General features: G+C 40.0%; 1 protein-coding gene across 4 annotated transcripts in view; it reads left to right on the forward strand.

The window, feature by feature from the left end:
- The window catches only part of TBC1D4 (TBC1 domain family member 4), a 215,327-nt gene extending 197,769 nt beyond the window's left edge, over positions 1-17,558 (forward strand). For all 4 annotated transcript variants that reach the window (XM_025262748.3, XM_006054121.4, XM_006054123.4 and 1 more), the window contains 4 exons: positions 1,806-1,965; positions 4,569-4,738; positions 11,380-11,556; positions 15,083-17,558. In XM_025262748.3, the coding sequence (XP_025118533.3) occupies positions 1,806-1,965; positions 4,569-4,738; positions 11,380-11,556; positions 15,083-15,316 (741 nt within the window). In that variant the 3' untranslated portion in view covers positions 15,317-17,558. The remainder of the gene's footprint in view (positions 1-1,805; positions 1,966-4,568; positions 4,739-11,379; positions 11,557-15,082) is intronic.
- Positions 17,559-24,446: the final 6,888 nt, after the last annotated feature.

The raw sequence follows: 24,446 nt of genomic DNA on the forward strand, positions 1-24,446 counted from the left end.
AAATGCGTATATCTTTCCTTCTCTCCAGCAGGCACTCACTCATCTGTAAAATGAGGAGGTTCAGGGCTCTTTTAGCTATGGACAGCCCATCATATTTGTGTCTGTTGTTTTCTATGTTAAGTGTAAAGCATCTTCTTATCTGAAGTCTTTGGTCTCTGCTTTTTCTCCGCTACTCTCTGCATCTCCCTTCCTCCAGTTCTGTCTCTTCCATTGGAAGATTTTCATGTTATCTCTAAGGTAGAATTGAAAAATTATGTATTATTAGCAAATGGCATCTTGTTATGAAAGTTTCCTTGGAAGGAAGACTGAGTTATATTTTATTTGTCAAAAGAAATTTAATGTAAATATACCTTAATGGAAGAAATGTTCTTAACCCCCAGTTTAGAATGTAGGGAAAAAAATAAGGTTCTACCAAAAAAAAAAAATCATATTGCTTCTGTGTTAAGATATTGGATGAACAAGGACAGAATGTTTTTGATGATAGGCTTTCTTTTTATTCTGCTAATTAGATGTCTTTGATTTTTGTACTACCAACAACAGCAATACTTAGAGCCCAGTATGTCTAGTTTCTAAACTGTAAGTGGCCTAATGGAAATAAATATATGATGTTTTTTCAACATGACTTAATGAGATTATAATCTCATTTTTTTAAACCTCTTTGCTTGACTGCTGCTAAACTTCTTATTTTATATTTATGACTTCCAGTGGCTCTTTAATTCTTTCCTTTTACAGCTTGTGTGGATCCTTAGTTTCCACAGATAGAGATCAAACATTTGCTATATTTATGTATAGTACTTTGATTTTTTAGTTTTGTGCTCTGAAAAACAGTTGAATTCATAATATAGTTGGTTATTTTTAGCCATTTTTATACTACTTAAGAATGATATTTTGATGCTATCTAGAGAAAGAAGTTCTGCTAGATTTAGGAAAATGTTGAATGTATTTCACACCAAGAAGTTAAGCTAATATAACTGATCAAGGACTCATGACTCAATCTGTTACTGTGTAGATAAAAATTTAAATCAAAGCACAAATCATGGATTTGTTTATTATTGCTACTGCTTTACTTTTAACTACCCACATGTAAGACTTTAAAAGTTACTATAAGCTGTCTTTATAATATTTTTTTAAATATGAGTAATCAGCTCAGTAGCTAAATGAAATAATTTCTTTCAGTACTATAAACATTCGGACTGCACTTTTTGCTTGAATCTCCTTTGTCAAGAGAAAATAAGCTGCTGGAATATCTTAGATATTAGAAATCACAGTTCAGGTTTCTGGCTCCTTAATTTTCTAAGCCTGACAGCATCCTAGCACGCAGATTGCCTGGTGGGTTCTGTCGTAAATCCAATGCTGGACCCAGCAAAGAGAGACAGGTCTTGCTTTTGAACCAGATGTGGTCGATTCTTTTGAATGGAAGCTTTTCTGGAACTGGTCTGAAATTAGAATGGACCTTCCATGAGAGTCCTGAGCCAGGACGGTTCTGACTAAATTCCAAAAGCCATACCTTCCTACAGGAAGAATAATTACCATTTCCATGTATACATGGCTATACCAAAACACACGTGATAGAGAAATGTGCTCTCTAGTCATAGATGGACTTACGGTGACTTGCTTTATTATCTCAGTTAAATGAACTTGGATCTGTCAACTTTAACATAATAATAAAACAATATTGCTTTTGTTTCTCTAATATACATGAATTAGTTCTTAAATATTAGAGTAATGAAATTAAACAGTATTTATTTTATGTGCACTCAGATAAATGCATAATATTTTATTTTTCTGCTCCAAATTAACTTTAGATTCAAATGTACCAGCTGTCCAGGCTCCTTCATGATTATCACAGAGAGCTCTACAATCATCTTGAAGAAAATGAAATCAGCCCCAGCCTTTATGCGGCCCCCTGGTTCCTCACATTGTTTGCCTCTCAATTTCCATTAGGATTTGTAGCCAGAGTGTTTGGTAAGAGACACCAATGATCAATTGGAACAGTGTTATCTCTTCCAAAGGGTATACTTCTAGCCATAAGGTGCTTCAATTGTTTTATCTAGCATCGTGTCACAGAATCACAAATTGGTAATGGAATTTAATAAATATGCCTGGCTCCATTCTGAGAGTAATTTGAAACCATATTAGTCTTAAATTGAAACGCAAAGGGAAAGAAGTGCTGAGCTCCTGTATTTGAGTAGACTATAATGGAATTCTTATTTTCATTTATACCTAAAAAAGTCACAGTATAATTTTTAAAAAATATGAACTAAGGATTTCTACTGTATAATTTTTTTCATATTTTTATACACATCTTTCCTATCTCTTTTGTTTTTCCTTCCCCATTGTCCTCTTCAACCTGGATTCAAAACACAGAGAAACAACATGTTCTCTGACTGGGTTAATGGAAGCACCTCTTTCAATGTTGTTTTTAATGGCAATTGTTAATGTAACTTTTTATTGTTAACAAGGTAATTGGAACTCCTGTTTTATGGCTCTAAGTGCCCTCCTATCATGCCAGTACAGAGGTGGTGCCCATCTCTAACACTGGGTGCACAGCTGGCTGGACCCAGGGCAAGTTGTTGAGATGCTGTTTTGCTCCACAGTGTAGTAAAAAGAGAGCGTGACACAGCTTATGTACCTTATGAGGCTTTTACATCTATCATACCTCTTTAGTTAGCTTTGTCTACATCTGTTATTTAAAAAGCAAACCATCTTTTTAAAAAACGACTCTTTAGCAGAGGTTTATTCTAATGTTAAGAGCTTGATGACCTCAGAAGAGGCTTCCAGTTTTTATGTTCCACTCATCTATCTGGCACCTGTAGGGCAAATAGACAGTATTTATATCTGTGCTTTTGCTAAATTTGAGCTTTTGGTCAAATTGGAAGTATTGGCCTGATTGTAAGTCATTACCAGGATTGAAAAACATGAACTATAATAGAATAAAGAGAATACATCAGTTATAGGGAAAAAAATGTTATTTGGAGAAACTTCAAATTTGAAGATATATCCTCCTCCAGGGGATTTTCCCAACTCAAGGATTGAACCCAGGTCTCCTGAATTGTGGCCAGATTCTTTACCATCTGAGCCACCAGGAAGCCCAAAGATATATTAATACATGTAATATGTATATATAACACCAGATTACAGTGTACTGTGTCCTTCTTACTAGGGGCTGTGGTTTTAAAAATTAGACACTGCATTAGTGCTGATACAATTTGTAGGCAAAGTGCAGCAAAAGAGTAAAACAAGGATGCCCAGAATCAAATATTTACCAAATATCCATTTTTATATTGAGCATACACGATTGCTTTTTCTCCAGGGAAGTTTTCTTTGGAGCTTGGGTTTCTATTTATAGGTCTTCTATAAATCCTTTCATTTATATATTTTCTTATCAGGAAGTAGCTTATCAAATCTAAAATGATATTTAGGGTATCTCTCTCTGACTTACCCTAGGAAGCTTGATATCTGAATTCAGGAAACATATTTCCCCAGTCATCTGTTTTTTGCTAAGAGAATATGAATGATGCTGTCAGCTCTACAATAGCCACACCATTCTTAGAATTGAGTGAAGAACAGAAACTGTCAGCAAAGGGAAAGATGTGTGAGCAAGAAGAATGACCATGTTTGAAGTGATTGTTTCATGGTTCCCTCATTTTTAACAACCCCCTCTTGTTTATTACTGACTACAGAATGGCCTGGATTAAGAGGAATGCTCATACAAAAGTATTTAGTACTTTTCAAAACTGTTGTGTGTTTACATTTGTTTGGAGCAAAGTTCAGAGTTAGGGTGAGGCTCTGGTGGCTGAAACGTAAAGCGTTTGCCTGCAATGCAGGAGACCTGAGTTCGATCCCTGGGTCAGACGTATCCCCTGGAGAAGGTCGTGGCAACCCACTCCAGTACTCTTGCGTGGGAAAATCCCAAGGACAGAGGAGCCTGGTAGGCTACGGTCTGTGGGATCGCAAAGAGTTAGACAGGACAGAGCACCTTCACTTTCACTTTCAGAGTTAGGGTAGCCTTTCTTTTTCTCTTCTGATTTAGGTTATACCCTGATTTTGATTTTTCCTTTAAAGTTTTTTTTTTCCTTAAAGTTTTTTCTCTAGTACAGGTTTCATTACATATTAACTGGTTCTTGTAGTTTTTTATTATGGTAATGAGAGTTTAATCCTAAGCTATTGATTATGTTGATTTGTTTTTGTATTCTCCTCAGGAAGAAAATCTAAGTCTCCATTAAATTTGCAACTGCTGCTGCTGCACTAAAAATTATAAATATGTGGACAAACAAATATATAATTTATCTTTTTCTTTTTACCCTGACCTTATCTGAGGTTCCTAAATAAGTAAGAAGAATAGTTAAACAACTGTTTATTTGTTTTGGTCATATTATTATTTATTTCAAATCTAGGTTATTTTGACCAGTTTTATTTTGCAAAATATTCTGTGGTTCTGTTGCAGTAATTAAAACAACGACCATACACACACACACACACACACACAACCATGCAAAAAACCCCATTAACACACAGAGGTCATGTTTTACAATAGTAGAAGCATAATTTATCTTTTTTTTTTTCAGATATTATTTTTCTTCAGGGAACTGAAGTTATATTTAAGGTTGCCCTAAGCCTGCTGAGCAACCAAGAGACACTCATAATGGAATGTGAAAACTTTGAAAATATTGTTGAATTCCTTAAAATCACTCTCCCCGATATGAATTCATCTGAAATGGAAAAAATAATCACCCAGGTATGATTTAAATGGTAATAATAAGGTATAAGATTATATAGCAGTTTCTCTACTAATTATATTATTAAATGTTTTAGCATAAACCTGTGTTTTGCTTGACCATTTTTAAATTTGATCAGATATATTTTATCTAGAAATGAAACTACTGTGTAATTTCTCCTTGTGACCTTGTGTGGCTGTGCCCAGGCAAGGCGATTCAGTCCTTGCCTGTGATGATTCATGAGTTTTTCAATTTAGATCAGTGGTAAGACTGAAGATAGAACTGAAAGAGTTAGGAAGACCTGATAAATGAATAAGCTGAGATGCGCTTAGCTTTGTAATATCATTGTGTGTGTTGGTCACTTAGTTGTGTCCTACTGTTTATGACTCCATGGACTGCAGCCCACTAGGCTTCTCTATCTGTGGGATTTCCCAGGTAAGAATACTGGAGTGGGTTGCCATTCCCTTCTCCAGGGGATCTTCCCCACACAGGGATCGAACCTGAGTCTCCTGCATTGGCAGTCAGATCCTTTACCCTCTGAACCACCAATTCTGTTTTAAAATATATAAGGAGTACACATGACAGGAGTGAAGACTGGAATCAGACAGTCTTGGATTCCCCATCAGCTTCCAGATCTTTTATTAGTTGTGTCTTGTACACATCACTCTAACCTTCTGAACGTTAGTGTTCTCACCTGCAAAATGGGGCAGTTCTGACCCAAGAGGTTTTGTGAGGCTTAAATGAGACTTGCTTTATTAGTCAGGGTCCCTTGCAGGAAACAGAGTCTACCTCCAGCTACTCAAGGGAGGGTATGATTTACAGGAGTGCGAGCAAGGTTAAGGAAACAACCTTATGTCCAGGTGCTTAGGAACCAGTGACAGAGGGAACTGTTCATATCCCTGGTGCTGCATCCGGAGAAGGAGGATATGATAGTGCTGCCAGGCCCAGTGAGTGCCGGAAGTCTGGAGGCAGGCTCTCTGGAGGTTGCTGTGCTCTTGGTGAGCAAGGCAGGAAAGGAGCAGGGAGGAAGTTACCAACCTCTTTCTTCTGCCCCTTTTGATCTCCTGATGACCTTTGCCATTGGCTGTACCCAACCAGAAGTCATGAGAAACGCTGGGCTGGATGAAGCACAAGCTGGAATCAAGATTGCCAGGAGTAATATCAATAACCTCAGATATGCAGATGACATCACCCTTATGGCAGAAAGTGAAGAAGAACTAAAGAGCCTCTTGATGAAAGTGAAAGAGGAGAGTGAAAAAAATTGGCTTAAAACTCAACATTCAGAAAACGAAGATCATGGCATCTGGTCCCATCATTTCATGGCAAATAGATGGGGCAACAGTGGAAACAGTGTCACACTTTATTTTGAGGGGGCTCCAAAATCATTGCAGGTAGTGATTGCAGCCAGGAAATTAAGTGATGCTTGCTCCTTGGGAGAAAAGTTGTGACCAACCTCAGTTCAGTTCAGTTCAGTCGCTCAGTCGTGTCCAACTCTTTGCAACCCATGAATTGCAGCACGCCAGGCCTCCCTGTCCATCACCAACTCCTGGAGTTCACTCAGACTCACGTCCATCGAGTCAGTGATGCTATCCAGCCATCTCATCCTCTGTCATCCCCTTCTCCTCCTGCCCCCAGTCCCTCCCAGAATCAGAGTCTTTTCCAATGAATCAACTCTTCGAATGAGGTGGCCAAAGTACTGGAGTTTCAGCTTTAGCATCATTCCTTCCAAAGAAATCCCAGGGCTGATCTCCTTCAGAATGGATTGGTTGGATCTCCTTGCAGTCCAAGGGACTCTCAAGAGTCTTCTCCAACACCACAGTACAAAAGCATCAATTCTTCGGCGCTCAGCCTTCTTCACAGTCCAACTCTCACATCCATACATGACCACCGGAAAAACCATAGCCTTGACTAGACAGACCTTTGTTGGCAAAGTAATGTCTCTGCTCTTGAATATGCTATCTAGGTTGGTCATAACTTTCCTTCCAAGGAGTAAGTGTCTTTTAATTTCATGGCTGCAGTCACCATCTGCAGTGATTTTGGAGCCCAAAAAAATAAAGTCTGACACTGTTTCCACTGTTTCCCCATCTATTTCCCATGAAGTGATGGGACCGGATGCCATGATCTTCATTTTCTGAATGTTGAGCTTTAAGCCCACTTTTTCACTCTCCACTTTCACTTTCAAGAGGCTTTGAGTTCCTCTTCACTTTCTGCCATAAGGGTGGTGTCATCTGCATATCTGAGGTTATTGATATTTCTCTCAGCAATCTTGATTCCAGCTTGTGTTTCTTCCAGTCCAGCATTTCTCATGATGTACTCTGCATATAAGTTATATAAGCAGGGTGACAATATACAGCCTTGACGTACTCCTTTTCCTATTTGGAACCAGTCTGTTGTTCCATGTCCAGTTCTAACTGTTGCTTCCTGACCTGCATACAGATTTCTCAAGAGGCAGGTCAGGTGGTCTGGTATTTCCATCTCTTTCAGAATTTTCCACAGTTTATTGTGATCCACACAGTCAAAGGCTTTGGCATAGTCAATAAAGCAGAAATAGATGTTTTTCTGGAACTCTCTTGCTTTTTCTATGATCCAGCGGATGTTGGCAATTTGATCTCTGGTTCCTCTGCCTTTTCTAAAACCAACTTGAACATCAGGAAGTTCACAGTTCACCTATTGCTGAAGCCTGGCTTGGAGAATTTTGAGCATTGCTTTACTAGCATGTGAGATGAGTGCAATTGTGCGGTAGTTTGAGCATTCTTTGGCATTGTCTTTCTTTGGGATTGTAATGAAAACTGACCTTTTCCAGTCCTGTGGCCACTGCTGAGTTTTCCAAATTTGCTACGGGATGAGGTTCGTGACATTGTACAGGAGACAGGGATCAAGACCATCCCCATGGAAAAGAAATGCAAAAAAGCAAAATGGCTGTCTGGGGAGGCCTTACAAATAGCTGTGAAAAGAAGAGAAGTGAAAAGCAAAGGAGCAAAGGAAAGATATAAGCATCTGAATGCAGAGTTCCAAAGAATATCAAGAAGAGATAAGAAAGCCTTCCTCAGTGATCAATGCAAAGAAATAGAGGAAAACAACAGAATGGGAAAGACTAGAGATCTCTTCAAGAAAATTAGAGATACCAAGGGAACATCTCATGCAAAGATGGGCTCGATAAAGAACAGAAATGGTATGGACCTAACAGAAGCAGAAGATATTAAGAAGAGGTGGCAAGAATACACAGAAGAACTGTACAAAAAAGATCTTCACGACCCAGATAATCACGATGGTGTGGTCACTCACCTAGAGCCAGACATCCTGGAATGTGAAGTCAAGTTTGCCTTAGAAAGCATCACTACGAACAAAGCTAGTGGAGGTGATGGAATTCCAATTGAGCTGTTTCAAATCCTGAAAGATGACCAGCCTAGACAGCATATTAAAAAGCAGAGACATTCCTTTGCCAACAAAGGTCTGTCTAGTCAAAGCCATGGTTTTTCCAGTAGTCATGTATGGGTGTGAGAGTTGGACTATAAAGAAAGCTGAGTGCTGATGAATTGATGCTTTTGAACTGTGGTATTGGAGAAGACTCTCGACAGTCCCTTGGACTACAAGGAGATCCAACCAGTCCATCATAAAGGAAATCAGTCCTGAATATTCATTGGAAGGACTGATGCTAAAGCTGAAACTCCAAAACTTTGGCCAACTGATGTGAAGGACTGACTCACTGGAAAGACCCTGATGCTGAGAAGGATTGAAGGCAGGAGGAGAAGGGGACGACAGAGGATGCAATGGTTGGATGGCATCACCAACTCAATGGACATGAGTTTGAGTAAGCTGCAGGAGTTGGTGATGGACAGGGAGGCCTGGTGTGCTGCAGTCCATGGGGTCACAAAAAGTCAGACATAACTGAGCAACTGAACTGCGCTGAACTGAACCAGAAATCAGAGGAAGGAAAGTGTGGGGAATGCAGGTCAGAGGGGTCTGCCTGCTAGGGTACCGAGAATGGATGAGGGCAGAGAATGGAAGCAAACGGAGGGTAATCAGTATATCGTATACCTAGTTCCTGATTCTTCATAGGGACCAGGTAAGTGGTAGTTATATACTGTTGTTCAGATGACATGAATATACTTAAGACCAGATTTGTAAATAAAGCAATCATGCCTTATGAGTACTGATAAAATTTACCACTTTCCAAGAGGCCCTTGGGATAGCAGATAAAAGACAGAGTTTAGAGCAAGAGAAAGGGAGTCTGAGATCTTGTGCTAGTGTTCAGCTATCTATTAGCTGTGTGACTTTGGGCAAGTGAGGGCAACCTCTCTGAGTCCCAGCTTCCTTCTCTACAGAATGGAAATAACATTGTTTTTAGGGGTAAACCTAACCAACTCAGTTGAACAATTTTGTATCATTCTATACAAGTCTATAACAAGAACTCATTTTATTACATGTAAAACTTTCTTTCTACCACATGTGTGGAATTGAAACCACAAGCAGATTATTCTGTAAATACTTGTGAATATTTTTTATTTGTTAAGATGCTCTGGAAATAGAAAAATATAAATTTTATTTACATATTCACTTATTCCCCAATTCTTCAGAAATATCTTTTGGGACTGGCAAGTAGTCAGAGATTGTGGTTTTGGAGAGAGATGAAGTTTGATTTGAAATTAGATCACCTTTCTTTTCTAAGATTAATGAGGGAATTGCCTAGCTTTGGAGATTATTACTGTGGTTATTTGATAGAAGTTATAGGCTGGTAGATTTGGACTTGATATTAAAGATAACTTTCTAGCCAGTAGAATTGATTAACTATGGAATAATACTTTGGCCAGCTGATGTGAAGAGCTGACTTATTGGAAAAGACCCTGATGCTGGGAAAGATTGAAGGCCAAAGGAGGAAGGGGCAGCAGAGGATGAGATGGTTAAATAGCATCACCAACTCAATGGACATGAATCTGAGCAAAATCTGGGAGATAGTAAAGGACAGGGGCACCTAGCATACTGCAAAGAGTAGGTTTCAAAGAGTAGGACACAACTTAGCAATTGAACAAAAATGAACTGTTAATATTAAAGGAGACTTTGATGAGTTTTATTTACTGTAAAAATGCAAATAATGTAGAACAGCACAAAGAAGAAAGTGAAGTTACACATCTCAATAGCTTGAGATTTAAAACATCTTAAACATCCTCTTAAAATCTCTAATTATACTGTACATGCTGTTGTGTAATGATTTTTTATTAAAATAGTTGTAGAATATCGGACATTTTTGCATGCCAATAAATATATTCATGCTCTCGTTTTTAATGGTTGTATAGTAGTCCAGTGTGTTCATACTCACTGGGTAGGGGGAAAAAAGATGCTTATTTAAAAAGAATAACCATATTGTCATGAAATATCTTTTCAATTCTAAGATTTGAGTATCTCTAATAGTAGTAGTGCAAGTAAGTCAGTGAGATTTTTTGTGGTTTCTTCTCTCCCAAGAGTGTTACTGTGGATACCAGTGCTTAAATGGCAGCTCACTTTCTCTTGCAAGTTTAGACTAAGGAGGAGTTACTTGTTATCTAACTTCGAAGCAAACTGTCTTCCTAATGAGTGACAATACGGGAGAGCAGAGGCAGCTGCAATTAAACAGCTCTATACAGTGCCCAATTCCCAAGTGGCTCAGTGCTACAGAATGCACCTGCCAATGCAGGAGACATGGGTTTGATCCCTGGGTCAGGAACATCCCCTGGAGAAGGAAATGGCAACCCACTCCAGTATTGTTGCCTGGAAAATCCCATGGACAGAGGAACCTGGCAGGCTACAGTTCATAGTGTCACGGAGTTGGACATGACCGAGAGATTGAATACATATGTACAGTTTCCAGGGTGTGCAATTTTAAAGATTCTCTCTCTGGTAGGATATGTTAGTGAATTCTAAGAGACTTGCATGGATTAGAAAATGGATGAAAATATTTAGTACAAGCCCTTTATACCTCCTTGACAAATAATTAGAAGGGCTTTTGATCTTATTATTATAGAAATACCCTATGCAGTTTTTGGAGAAGGCAATGGCAACCCACTCCAGTACTCTTGCCTGGAAAATCCCATGGATGGAGGAGCCTGGTGGGCTGCAGTCCATGGGGTCGCTGAGAGTCGGACACGACTGAGCGACTTCACTTTCACTTTTCACTTTCATGCATTGGAGAAGGAAATGGCAAGCCACTCCAGTGTTCTTGCCTGGAGAATCCCAGGGATGGTGGAGCCTGGTGGGCTGCCGTCTATGGGGTCGCACAGAGTCAGACACGACTGAAGCGACTTAGCAGCAGCAGCAGCAGCAGCAGTATGCAGTTTTGCTTATTAAGCAGCAAAGATGATCTCCAACTTGTATAAGAGTTACTCAGTTACTCATGTTTATCTGGTAGGCTACACTTTGGGAGACCATTCCTAGATTATGTATATTTTGGTTGCAAAATATCTTTGGACATCAACTTTCTCTAGTGTCTTGGCCACCTCCTGAGAATGTGTCAATTGTATAGAAATGATCTGTTTGTCTTTATCTGACAGTCACATTTGTTACAATTCCCTTTGTTTGATATGTCATGCTGTTCCTCATTAAGAAGTATTGGGAAATGCACCTTAGATACACAGATGTATCTTTGTGTACATCCTGAAAGTCAGACTGACCCCTGTTTTCACTGCAGGTTTTTGAGATGGATATTTCTAAACAGTTACATGCCTATGAGGTGGAGTATCACGTGCTACAGGATGAACTCCAAGAATCTTCCTATGCTTGCGAGGAGAGTGAGCCCATGGAGAAGCTGGAGAGGGCCAACAGCCAACTGAAAAGACAAAACATGGACCTTCTAGAAAAATTACAGGTAAAGAAATAGCGATTTAACCATAAAAGCTGTTGAGTGCCTCCTCTCCTGCATAGAACCATCCCAGGAAGGATAGAGCTGTGGTATAGATTGAACCATTGCTGACTGTTGACTTGTGTATCAGATTGTGTCCAAGTGCTCTGGGGGCTGCAAATGCACATGCTGATTTAAGTATCAGTTGGGAGAGAAAATCTCCTCTCACAAAATAATTAAATGGCCTTTCAGAGCAGAATCTGCTTCAAAACTTACTGGGTATTGCACGTGTTTGGTTTAAGTTCAAGTTGGGAGGGATTGACTAGAGGAAACTGGGAAAACTCTGGGGGTCTTGGGGCTTGAGCTGGACTCTAGAGGCTTGGTGGGAATAAGAGGGGAGTGTTGAAAGCTGGATGATACGGCAGAACTTAGAGGAAATTTATATCCATTTAAGATTTACATTGGGGAGAAGTGGGGTAAACATGATGGAGGCAGATTTGTAAATAACTTTCAAAGTCAAGAAGAGCACAGCTTTAATCACGTTGAGAGAGAAATCTCTCAAAAATGTTGAACCATACTTTAGGGAGATCAATCTGGAAAAACCTTGATGAGGACAGATTAGAACAGGGAGAGAAGGTAGGGAGACCAGCTAGCAATTATTTGTAGAAATCTGATTGGGGAAGATGAGAACTGTCTAGAGTAAAACTCACAGAAATGGAAAGGAGAAAATTGAATGAAAACAGGTAACATGTAATCCTTGCCATGAAGGAATTTGCAGCTGATAGCTTTAATGTGGTGATCTCCAAAGAAGATTTAGCCAGGGCCCAGGCTTGATTGCTCAAGAGCTTTTGTGTAGCAGAGTTTTATTAAAGTGAAAAAGGGACAGAGAAAGCTTCTGACATGGACATCAGAAGGGGAACTGAGAATGCCCCCCTTACTAGTCTCAGCAAGAGTTATATACTTTTTCAATTGATTATTACAGTAAATCAAAAGAATGTCTCAAGGTTGTAAAGGTCTTACCAGACCCACTCCCACAATTTACATTTTAAGATAACAGGATTGGAGCTAACAATAGAAAGAAAGGTCTTACCAGACCCACTCCCATAATATACATCTTAAAATAACAAGATTAGTCAGAAGGCTCTTGTTAAGGAGAAACATGTCTTTGAGCAAGATACATTGTTATATTGACTAAGACAAAGCAATGTGGAAAAAAAGGTCTCTCCTTTTCTCCTCTTGAGAACCTCAGACCCCTTTCTCCTTCCCTAAGGCCTTGGACCCCTTCTTCCTCAAGAGCCCTGGGTTCCTTATCAACCTACCTAAGGATGGGCTCTCTCATAGTTATTTCATAATATAAATTCTGTATTTATTTATCAGTGCACTCTTACAAATGCGGTGTGATTTAGTGTAAAGTAATATTGCACATCTGTAACCTATATGAAGTGTGCTGTGTATCCAAGCCTCAAGGAATGGGGTTTTCGTGATCAGAGGAGGGGGAGGGGAGAAAGTAAAGCTTCCAGGGAGCTGAGGGGTAGCGGGTAGGGAGTGTGGGGAGAGGGATTCTGAGTTAGAACTTAAGTACCCAATGGCTCCTTGGTTTCTGCTTACCTGTCACTTCGTCAACACATGTCTCCAAACTAGGGAACACTAAAACCCTGCTTTGATGTGTGGTAACTCCTCTGAAGGATAGCTGGGAGAGTAATAGCTTAGAAATGAGGGGTTCCTAGAGTAACTGCTCCCCAAGAAGAAACACTGGCCTCCTTCATTTCATCTATATTAGCTCTGGCCCATACAACATTTTATGCCTTTTTCTATTCAAAACAATGCCAACAATGTTGTGTTAGTGCATTGCTAAAGATCATTTTTTTAAACAAGATCTGCAAATTCATCCATACCATTTTTCTACATTCCACGTATAAGCGATATTATGTGATACTTGTTTTTTCTCTTTCGAACTGACTTCACTCTGTATGACAGTCTCGAGGTCCATCCACATCTCTGCAAATGGTACTATTTAGTTCCTTTTTATGGCATTGTATACAGGTGCCACATCTTCTTTACCCATTCCTCTGCTGATGGACATCTAGGTTGCTTCCATGTTCTGGCTATTCCAAATAGTGCTGCAATGAACATTGGGCTGTATGTATCTTTTTGAATTATGGTTTTCACTGGATATATGCCCAGGAGTCAGACTGATGGATCATAAGGAGGCTCTATTTTTCAGTGTTTTAAGGAACCTGTATACTGTTTTCCATAGTGCCTGTGCCAATTTACATTCCCACCAACAGTGTGGGAGGGTTCCATTTTCTCCACATCCTCTCCAGCATTTATTTACCAAATTATATCTTTGTTTGAGGTGTTAATTATATGAAAGTGAAAGTTGCTCAGTTGTGTCGGACTCTGCGACCCCATGGACTGTAGCCTGCCAGGCTCCTCTGTCCATGGAATTCCCTAGGCAAGAATACTGCAGTGGGTAGCCTGTCCCTTCCCCATGGGATCTTCCAGACCCAGGAATTGAACCAGAGTCTCCTGCATTGCAGGCTGATTCTTTACCAGCTTAGCTGCCAGGGAAGCCCTCCAGCATTTATTGTTTGTAGATTTTATGTGTGTGTGTGTGTGTGTGTGTGTGTGTGATGGATACCAAGGTGGAGGAGGAGGAGGGGGATGAACTGGGAGATTGGGATTGACATGTATACATTATGGGTACTGTGTACAAAATAGATAACTAATGAGAACCTACTGTATAACACAGGAAACTCGACTCAGTGCTCTGTGGTGACCTAAATGGGAAGAAAATCTAAAAAAGAGGGGATATATGTATATGTATAACTGTTTCACTTTACAGCAGAAACTTACATAACATTGAAAAGCAACTATACTCCAATAAAAATTTTTTAAAAGGAGACAACAGTGTCTATTTTCAGAAAGAAAAATAAACAGGCTATTGTCCTTTATTACTAGGATGTTTCAGTGATGATTAGTTGAACTTTATTTAGGGAAAGTGGGTTTGCACCTACTTTATGTTATAATGATTTTTATTAATGGTTACAAATAATTTTTCATTCACAGTTCAATGTTGTCATCACCCCTGGGTTCCCAAGTTGTGTGGGCACATCCAACACCTGTAAAAACTGATAAGATCCCATGTAGGTGTTGAGCAAACACTGTATTTCCTCTCAGAGGGCAAAAAAAACCTCTTTTAACACCTTAGGGCAGGGTCAGGAATCTCCTGTTTTTCCCTGTCAGATCCTAGTCACTCGAGGAGAAGGCCTGTGTGTGGAGTGAGTACCCTCACTACTGAGGGATGATGCATTTTTGGTGTATTCAGTGAAATGAGATGTATTTTGTTAGAACTCTAGTTATATTTTTGAGAACCATAAAAAATCGCCATGTCATGGACGGTTTCAGAGTATTTGCTTCCTATACTATTGTACTAAGTAATATGATATGATTAGCTAATATATGTAAGTTCCGACTGCTGCTGTGATGATGAACCAAAACCTTCAGATTGTTGATTTGGCGGATTTTGTGTTTTTGTTTTTGCCCCAAACAGATAGCTCATGCTAAAATTCAGACCTTGGAGTCCAACCTGGAAAATCTTTTAACCAGAGAGACCAAAATGAAGTCTTTGATCCGGACCCTGGAACAGGAGAAGACGGCTTATCAGAAGGCAGTGGAGCAGATCCGGAACCTGCTGCCTGCAGATATTCTAGCCAACTGCGAACCACTGCTGAGAGACTTAAACTGCAACCCTAACAACAAAGCCAAGACAGGAAACAAGCCATGAAGACTTGCCACCTCAGCAGGACGTGACCATTCAAGGATGCTACAGTCTGGAGGAGTCTGCATGTTGCTGGCCCAGCGCTGGACACCAGAGCTGACAATCACTGAATTGGTTGTGAGCCCGTTGGAGCCAGGGGCCCTTGCTCTCCTCAGAGCATGCCAGTTCTAAACCATTGTACATATGTAGACTGTTTTTTGCTGTCCTTATTGACTATGTACATATATATAAAATGGACATAAAGAGTTCATGCTTTCAGATAAAAGTAGATGCATATTTAGAGCAATTTTTTAAAAAAAGAAATCAGAACTTCATGAAATCCACACCAAAGGGAAGTTAAAGTGCAGTTCCCCTTGGACACATGTGACATCAGTTTGTCTTTGTAGTGAAACAAAGCTAGAACATCTTTGTATATTGAAATATACTTGAAAAAAATGAATGTATTTTTTTCTCCAAAGAATGGCATGTTTCACTCAGTGGTGGAGAGGTGGAAACATTTGTGTAACTTTATGTGCATCTATCTTAAAATCTACTGACATTATATATATATGAGGAAAATGACTGATTGCCAGTAAAGCTCCTCTGAGTTTTTCAGGAAAGTAGGGGCCTTCCCCTGCTACCTGCTTTGTGCCAATGAGCATGTCGCATCTACATGCATTTTGAGTCTGGTCAGGCATTACTTTAGTTGTGTGTAAAGAGGAAACAAGACAGTGGCTGAGTCTGCCCATCCAGCTCAAGGTGAAAGAGAACATTACTAATTTTCTAGTAAATTAGACCAGCGTTTTGTTAAACTAAACATATCAGTCCTTAAAAATTAATTTAGGACCTAAATTATCTAGCCCTGGAGTAGGAAATGGCAACCCACTCCAGTATTCTTGCCTGCAAAATCTCATGGACTGAGGAGCCTGGCCGACTACAGTCCATGGGGTCACAAAGAGTTGGACACGGCTGAGCGACTGAGCATACATAAATTGTCTAGATTAACTTTCTACCTTTTTATTGAAATTTCTCCTGAATGAACTACTTGGTGCCATAGTTAGTGACAAGGATTTGCCATTTCCCACTCAAGTGTGGGAACTCTTGTCTTAGTTCTCTCTACCTTAAATGGAGGGTAAGGAAATGCAATTATGATTGGTTTTCTAAAGATGAGATACTGTGTTGAGATATTTTTTTTTGTCAATTGACAGGTCTGATAAGGTTGTAATCATCCTCCCCTTCCACATGAGTGTTTATGAGAACTGTGGAATGTTTAAAACAAACTTGAAATCTATGGGAAGGGAAGGAGAAAGCCTTTCTAAAACCTACAGTTCTGCATTTGGACTCCTGACTTTCTCAGTCTACAGAGAGATTATAACAAGACATTCATGCATGCTGGGTGAATGGAAGGAAAGCAATTTTTAACTTACACATGGAATTTCTCCATTTCAGAGATGATTCTATGACAGTGCCTCGGAAAGTGGATGCAGCAATTTTGCCTTTCCAAACAATATTTTTCATCACTGCTTTTTGCAGTACTTGTATTATCACAGATGGATTTCCTGGGATAATTTTCTTCAAAGGGAGTTTGTTATACACAAGCTACAATGTATTACAGAGTAGAAAAGTAAAGCTCTAAAGGTTTCAGAAACATTTGATGAATGGATAAGAATCTGAACACCCCCTCCCACCCTCCCCCGACCGCCCAGTTACTCAGTGGAATGTAGTGACTCAGTGCAGTGTAGAAAATGCAATGTTACAATCAGCACGCCCTCTCATCCAGGCAGTTTCTCAGAAGAAAATGAAGTCTTACTAGTAAAGTTAATGTAATTTCTAGATTCTAGAAAATGCTGACCTAATCAGTTGGGGCCACCGACCATTTTGTTGCTTGGATTTCCCTCAAATTTCTCTATTTGTAGGAGAGGTATTTTCTTATGAGGAATATGATAAATATCATCTGGTTACTGTCTGGTAATGAAAATTATCTGGTGTGTATGATACACAGGTGGTAGCCAGGGAACCTTCAAGTTGGGAAAAGAAACTTTTTCTTTCAGTTCAGTTTAAATTTTATTCTGGATCTTCACAGTCAATGTTATCAGTTGGATTATGGTGTTCAGGGCTTGCCTTGGATACAATATTCTTTTGAAAATGAATTTTCTTTTTATTTTGTGATCTTTTAAATGTTGCACCAATTATGCTTCATGCATTGTTACATCTTCATTTGGTTAATGTAATGTCTAGTTCATTTCCAATAAATACATTGCTGCCTGTTTCCTTGGCTGATTGGTTTAGCCTTTGTAATAAGAGAGAAGACCTTGGTTAGAGTCCTTTACAAAATCTGCATGGGTTGGATTGTTGCTACTTAAAATTTGTTCACTGATAATTCTTTGAATCAGAGACAACAAAGATAATTTTTAGAAACATTTATGAAAGTACATTCAGTTCAGTTCAGTCGCTCAGTTGTGTCCGACTCTTTGGGACCCCATGGACTGCAGCACACCAGGCCTCCCTGTCCATCACCAACTCCTGGAGTTTTCTCAAACTCATGTCCATCGAGTAGGTAACACCATCCAGCCATCTCATCCTCTGTTGTCCCCTTCTCCTCCTACCTTCGATCTTTCTCAGTATCAGGGTCTTTTCCAATGAGTCAGTTCTTCACATCAGGTGGCCAAAGTATTGGAGTTTCAGCTTCAACATCAGTCCTTCCAATGAATATTCAGGACTGATTTTTTTTAGAATTGACTGGTTTGATCTCCTTGTAGTCCAAGGGACTGTCAAGAGTCTTTTCCAACACCACAGTTTAAAAGCATCAATTCTTTGGTGCTCATCTTTCTTTATAGTCCAACTCTCACATCCATACATGACTATTGGAAAAACCATAGACTTGACTAGACAGACCTTTGTTGGTAAAGTAATGTCTCTGCTTTTTAATATGCTGTCTAGTTGGTTATAGCTTTTCTTCCAAGGAGCAAGCGTCTTTTAATTTCATGGCTGCAATGAAAGTACATTGTCCGTTACTAATTTTCAGCTGCTTTCCCAATGGAACCTTTTGCTGATAGGTATAAAAAGGCAAAAGATAACCATATGGACAGATCTGCATTTACCCCTTTTGTTTTCTGTTTACCCACATAGATAGTAAGTGAGAAAAAGAGGATAAGAAAATACAAAACTAAAATTGAGTTAACTCCTCAATAAAAAGATTAAGGGCATTTGTTGATATGATATAAATGTGTTTACATAAAATAGGTATCATCAGAATATTTTCAAGTGTATTTGTAATTCAATAAATGGATACTGTATCTTCTTTCTAACTTTAGGACTAAAACTTGGAAATATTTTGTACTACATGTAATTAAGCATTTTGAGGACTCAGTGTAGGTGTAAGTATTAATAGAATGGTCTCTTAATATCCAGATTAATTTACCCATTTTATCACCTTGTCACCATTTTACTCTGCTAGATTATAGAAAGGAAATCTGCCATCTGAATTATTTAGTACTCTACCATGATGTATCACTCTTATTTGTTGTGATATGTCAAGAAAAGCACTAAATTTAAGGTGAGGATTGAGTCTTGGCTCTACACCTTTTATTTTTTCATTCAACAAATAGTTTTTGTAAGCCAGGCTAGATGCTGAGTATTCAGAGGTGGAGAAGATACAGTCCTTGACCTCCATGAGCTTGTGGTGTAGTTGCAAGGAGTCAATTAGAAAACAAGAGAATTTACACTATAACAGGTATGCTGGGTAATCCACACCAGCCTCGCTACACGCAAGCTGCCAGGAGGGGCTCATAGTACTTTGGAGTGGGTGGCAAGTCCTCAAAGGAGGTGATGCCTTCCCTGAGCCTGGAAGAGCCAGTAGAAGTGGAGTGGCCTCTGTTGAACAATAGATGGATGAGAAAGAATGGCCTATTTCTGAGATCACAACTCATTTCTTAATCCCAAAGTACAGTTAGTGTTCCCATGGAGGTGGGGCAGGGTGGTGGTGGGAGATAAGTCTCCTGATAAGCAAGGGCTCTCATCATGAAGGTTGTAGCTATTAGATAGATAATAGATATTTTAAAAGAGTTTGAACTTCACATATTGAGAAATGGGAGCCATTAAGGCCAGTAACCTGGCAAGTGACATGCTTTGATTTGCTCCAATCCACCTAGTATGTTTGGACAGAAGCTGGGGACTGGGAAACTGCAGTTAAGTGAATGCATTCAAAATCTAGGCCAAAAAATAGTAAAAGCCTGGTCTGTGGCAGTGACCTTGGGAAAGAAAATCAGCCTAGACTTCTCTCTCTCTTTGATATAGTTGGTCACTGAAATCTGATAGCTTTGTCTGCTAAATATTTGTCCATTTCCCCCTGAAATCCCTGAAACCAAGGGTAGTCACCAGACAGATCTGTTATACTCTGCCTGTCTGCTGAGTTGCTTCAGTGGTGTCTGACTCTTTGTGAACCCAAGGACTGTAGCCCACCAGGCTCCTTTGTCCATGGGATTCTCCAGGCAAGAATACTGGAGTGGGTTGCCATGCCCTCCTCCAGGGGATATTCCCCACCCAGGGATCAATCGTGTCTCTTATGTCTCCTGCTTTGGTAGGTGGGTTCTTTACCACTAGCGCCACCTGGGAAGCCTGATTGGGTAAACAACTTACTTTATAACAAATTTAACCTGCCTACACTAATCAAGGTAAATTTAATTGTTTTTAGAAAAACTTGCATGTCCTCCAAGCATCAGGTAGCCTAAAACAGTATGACATTTGTGCAAACTCATTTTCAGGAACTTCGAATCAGCTGTGTCCAGTTAGAGCTCCAGCTGCTTAGGACTTGCTTGGATCAGTGCTCCTCCAGCTGGGCATGTGCTAGTATCAGATGGGGAGAAGGCGATGGCACCCCACTCCAGTACTCTTGCCTGGCAAATCCCATGGACGGAGGAGCCTGGTAGGCTGCAGTCCACAGGATCACAAAGAGTCGGACACGACTGAGCGACTTCACTTTCACTTTTCACTTTCATGCATTGGAGAAGGAAATGGCAACCCACTCCAGTGTTCTTGCCTGGAGAATCCCAGGAACGGGGGAACCTGGTGGGCTGCCGTCTCTGGGGTCGCACAGAGTCGGACACGACTGAAGCAACTTAGCAGCAGCAGCAGCAGTATCAGATGGGTGATGTTTCAGAGGGCCAAAAACTCCACCCACAGAGCACTGGTCCCCTGTTAAGAAGTGTGCAGCTTAGCTGCACCTGTGCAGAATGATAATTACCACACGTTTTCCTTCTCTCCAGTTGGCTTTCCACGCTCCCCATGTCTCAGCTTCATCCCGAGCCCCTCACCTGTGAGGCACATTTGAGTTCTATTCTGCTATCTCCTCTTTTGGCTGTCTCAGGGACAAGCCCTTTCTCTGGTGCAAACCTTGACATTTCAGTGTTTGGCTCGCTATGCATCCAAGAAGAATGTGGTTCATTGACAACCCCATAGCTCTTGCAGGTAGGTGCCTTATTCATATCCTTGCTAGAGTTTAAACTGAGACCAGCACCCATTTCGAGGGGCTCCAAAGTCACAGATATTGAGCTACTTGGTGTTTGTTTGATAAATGAGGAACCAAATTTGCCAAAAATCCTACCTAGAGAGCATGGCAAAGAGAGCCTGTCCAGATACGGGTTGTTACCACGTACCCAAACTGCGCTCACCTTGGGCAGAGGGACCTTCCTAAAACGTGACTCTCAAGTTTATCCTCAGTTTGAAACCCTTCCAAGGCTCCTCCTTCTTTCCAGGATCATCCAGTCTTTGAGGTGACACACTTGGCCTTCCATGAGTGTGTCCCTGTCACCTGTCCAGCTTGTCCTCTGCCCTAGTCAAATGCTTAAGCTCCATCTCATTTCCTGAACCAGCTGCCCTTTAGCTTTGCACTGGCCACTTCTTGTCCTGGGTGGTCCAGAAAGGCTCCTTTCTCCCTGTACTCTGTCCGGCTCACTCCTTCAGGACATGTTTCCGTCTGTACTATATTGTGGGAGGAACCGAACTCCCCCGCTATAGCCCAGGGTGTAAGGTCATTGGTTACCCTGAGGGTCCTGCTGACCTTCACATAGGACTCAGTGCCCCCAGAGGGGATTATGTATATATATATTTAAAAAGTTAACATCATCATTGCTATTGCTGCTGTTAAGTCGCTTCAGTCATGTCCGACTCTGTGCGACCCCATAGACGGCAGCCCACCAGGCTCCCCCCGTCCCTGGGATTCTCCAGGGAAGAACACTGGAGTGAGTTGCCATTTCAACATGTTAATGGATTTTAGGTCAGTTGAGAGGTAGGCTTAATATTATTTAGCATTTGTGTTCCTTGGTGGCGTAGTATGGGTCACGTACTTTGGTAGATGTTGGAAGCTCAAAAATGTCTCTCTCCTAGCTTCTTTGAGTAATTTCTTACCTGACAAATTCAAAGTTCCTATGGGAAAAAAAAATCAGAATATATGGAGTGATATTTCATTAAGTTGTAAGGGGACTCTGGTGCTTTACGTTTTATCATAAATATATGCTAAATGGTATGTGCTATAAATAATTTATGTCATATGCAGTGTATTAGAATTTACCTTAAACTTATTTTAATACATGCTACAGCTATAATAGGGCTCTCACGTTGTCTAATTCAGGAACATTATTTACCAGACTGTGATATGGACAGTGGTACCTGAAGTGGTCCCTGGAGTGTAATATAGCAGTTGATAAAGTATATTACATATTAAATATTTACACATGTATATATTATACTGAGAACTGAGATCATATACCCTGCACAGCTAATGGGCTACATGAACATGATTTTACTATTGCATTGTTTTCATTGGCATAATTTTACTATTCTGGGAGACTCTTATTCAGGCAAATTAATTTATTTTTCATTACAGGAACTTCCCAAAAGACCCTTCAGCATTTCAATAGAAAATTTATACCCTGAAACACTTTGAATTCCTCGCTTCAAAATTCTCACCTTGCTCTTTCACCAGTCTTAAACTATTATATCCTGATCTTTATCAGTCTTAATCAAGTTCTTCATTGAAATACTTACCTGAAACTAAACTTGGCTTCTGAGATACAAACCAAGCTCTGTAGAGTTGGTGTTCTCCCTTACTGTGATAATAAGCTCAGCTCTATTTATCTACAGGTTGTGCTGGTGAGATTTGGTAATATTATCTGTTCTATATGCATATACTCCATAACACACACACTTTTATTTTCTCTCCATCCTTTTGTGTTGTATATCATGCTTTGTTTCTATTTTCTTACGCTGGTCCCCCTTTCCCTAAGCTGTGTTTTGTCTCAGATTTCCTGGTAATTCCCATCAACATTTCATACCATAATTGGTGGCTCCTGAGAATAGAACTTAAATGTTGACCTTCAGTACCAACAGTATAAAACAGGAAAAAGTTTGCTTTGAACTAAATATTTGGTTTACTACCATGGGTAAAATCTATAAATGTCAATACCTGGGCATTCCAAGGAAATATCCCCTGAAACCTCATATAAGGAAACATGAGATCTTTTAAAGTGAAATCAACAGTTTTTGCTCTCATCTGTAAGGTTACTTTAGACTGAATAGCACTTGAGTCTGAAAGCTTCAACAGTGATCTAATTGAATATTTTATAGAGCTAAAGAGGGCTTTCCTGGTGGTTCAAACGGTAAAGAATCCACCTGCAATGCGGGAGACCTGAGTTCGATCCCTGGGTTGGGAAGATCCCCTGGAGGATGGCATGGCAACCCACGCCAGTATTCTTGTCTGGAGAATCCCCATAGACAGAGAAGCCTGGAGGGCTACAGTCTTTGGGGTCGCAAAGAGTCGGATGTGACTGAGTGACTAAGCACACACACACATATTGCTAAAGAATGATAGGGTTAATCAGAAGAGGACTAATTAGTCTTAGAAAGACAGAAGAAAGAAAACCAGGCAGGTTTAGGCAGTCCAGAGGAGAGAACCTTAGCCAAGACCCCTGGCAAAGCCAAGTCCTCATTGGTAAAATGGACACAGCAAGTCCCGACCTCCAGAATCCTAGTGTTCTGGCCAGCTCTCACAAGTCTGTTCCCAATGATAGAATGATGTGTCTGTGTTGGACAGAGGCCCCAAACGTACAGTTCATTGTACTCCCCTTGTTTGAATGTATGTCCTAAGAGCAGCCTTTCATTTATGATTTAGAGATTCACTGTGTTATAGAAGCCAGGCTAGTTATACAAGCACAGATACTGGAGCCCCTACCAGAGTCTGTATTTTTTATGTAGGTTAAAAAGAGGAATTCTGAATTTTTAAAATTATAAAATACACATAACATAAAATTTAGCATCAATAATTTTTAAGTGTATAGTTCAGTGGCATGAAGTATTCATTTCCTGCCACCATCACCACCATCCATCCATCCATCTTTTCATCTTGCAAATCTGAAACTCTGTACCTTTGAAATGGTAATTTCACATCCCTCCTCCCAGCCACTGGGCAACCATTGTGCTTTCAGACTGTATGATTTCAACTACTCTAGTACCTCATTTCAGTGGATTCAGTGTATTTTTCTTGTTTGTTTGTTTGTTTCCGGCTCATTGTAGTCAGCATAATGTCTCCAAGGATCTTTCATATGTAGTATACATCAGAATCACCTTCCTTTCTAAGGCTAATATTGCATTGTATGTGTGCACTACATTTTGTTTACCCATTTACCTGTCAGTGGATTGCAACCTGGGTTGCTTCTACCTTTGGCTATTGTGAGAAATGCTCCTAGGAACATGGGTGTATAAATCTCTCTTCAGGTTTCTGATTTTAAACATCAGTCTCAGGACTGTTTTTGGAAGTCCATCCATGAGAGGTGAATCTGTGGTTTGTGTACTAATGAAATCAATTGCTGAACCTTCAGGGCCCTGAACTCATTAAGTGACATATTTTAACCATTAAATTTTGTTTTATATTGGAGTATTATTGTTTTACAATGTTGTTAGTTACTGTTGTACAATGAAGTGAATCAGCTATATGTATACATATATCTCGTCCCTCTTGGACAGTCCTCCCAACCCTCCATCCCACCCCACCTCCATCCCACCCGTCTAGGTCATCAGAGAACACCAAGCTAAGCTCCCTGTGGTATACAGCAGGTTTATACTAGCTGTTAGTTTTACACACGGTAGTGTATATATCTACAAA

The sequence above is a fragment of the Bubalus bubalis genome, chromosome 13 (genome assembly GCF_019923935.1).
Source record: "Bubalus bubalis isolate 160015118507 breed Murrah chromosome 13, NDDB_SH_1, whole genome shotgun sequence".
Taxonomy (NCBI): Eukaryota; Metazoa; Chordata; class Mammalia; order Artiodactyla; family Bovidae; genus Bubalus; species Bubalus bubalis.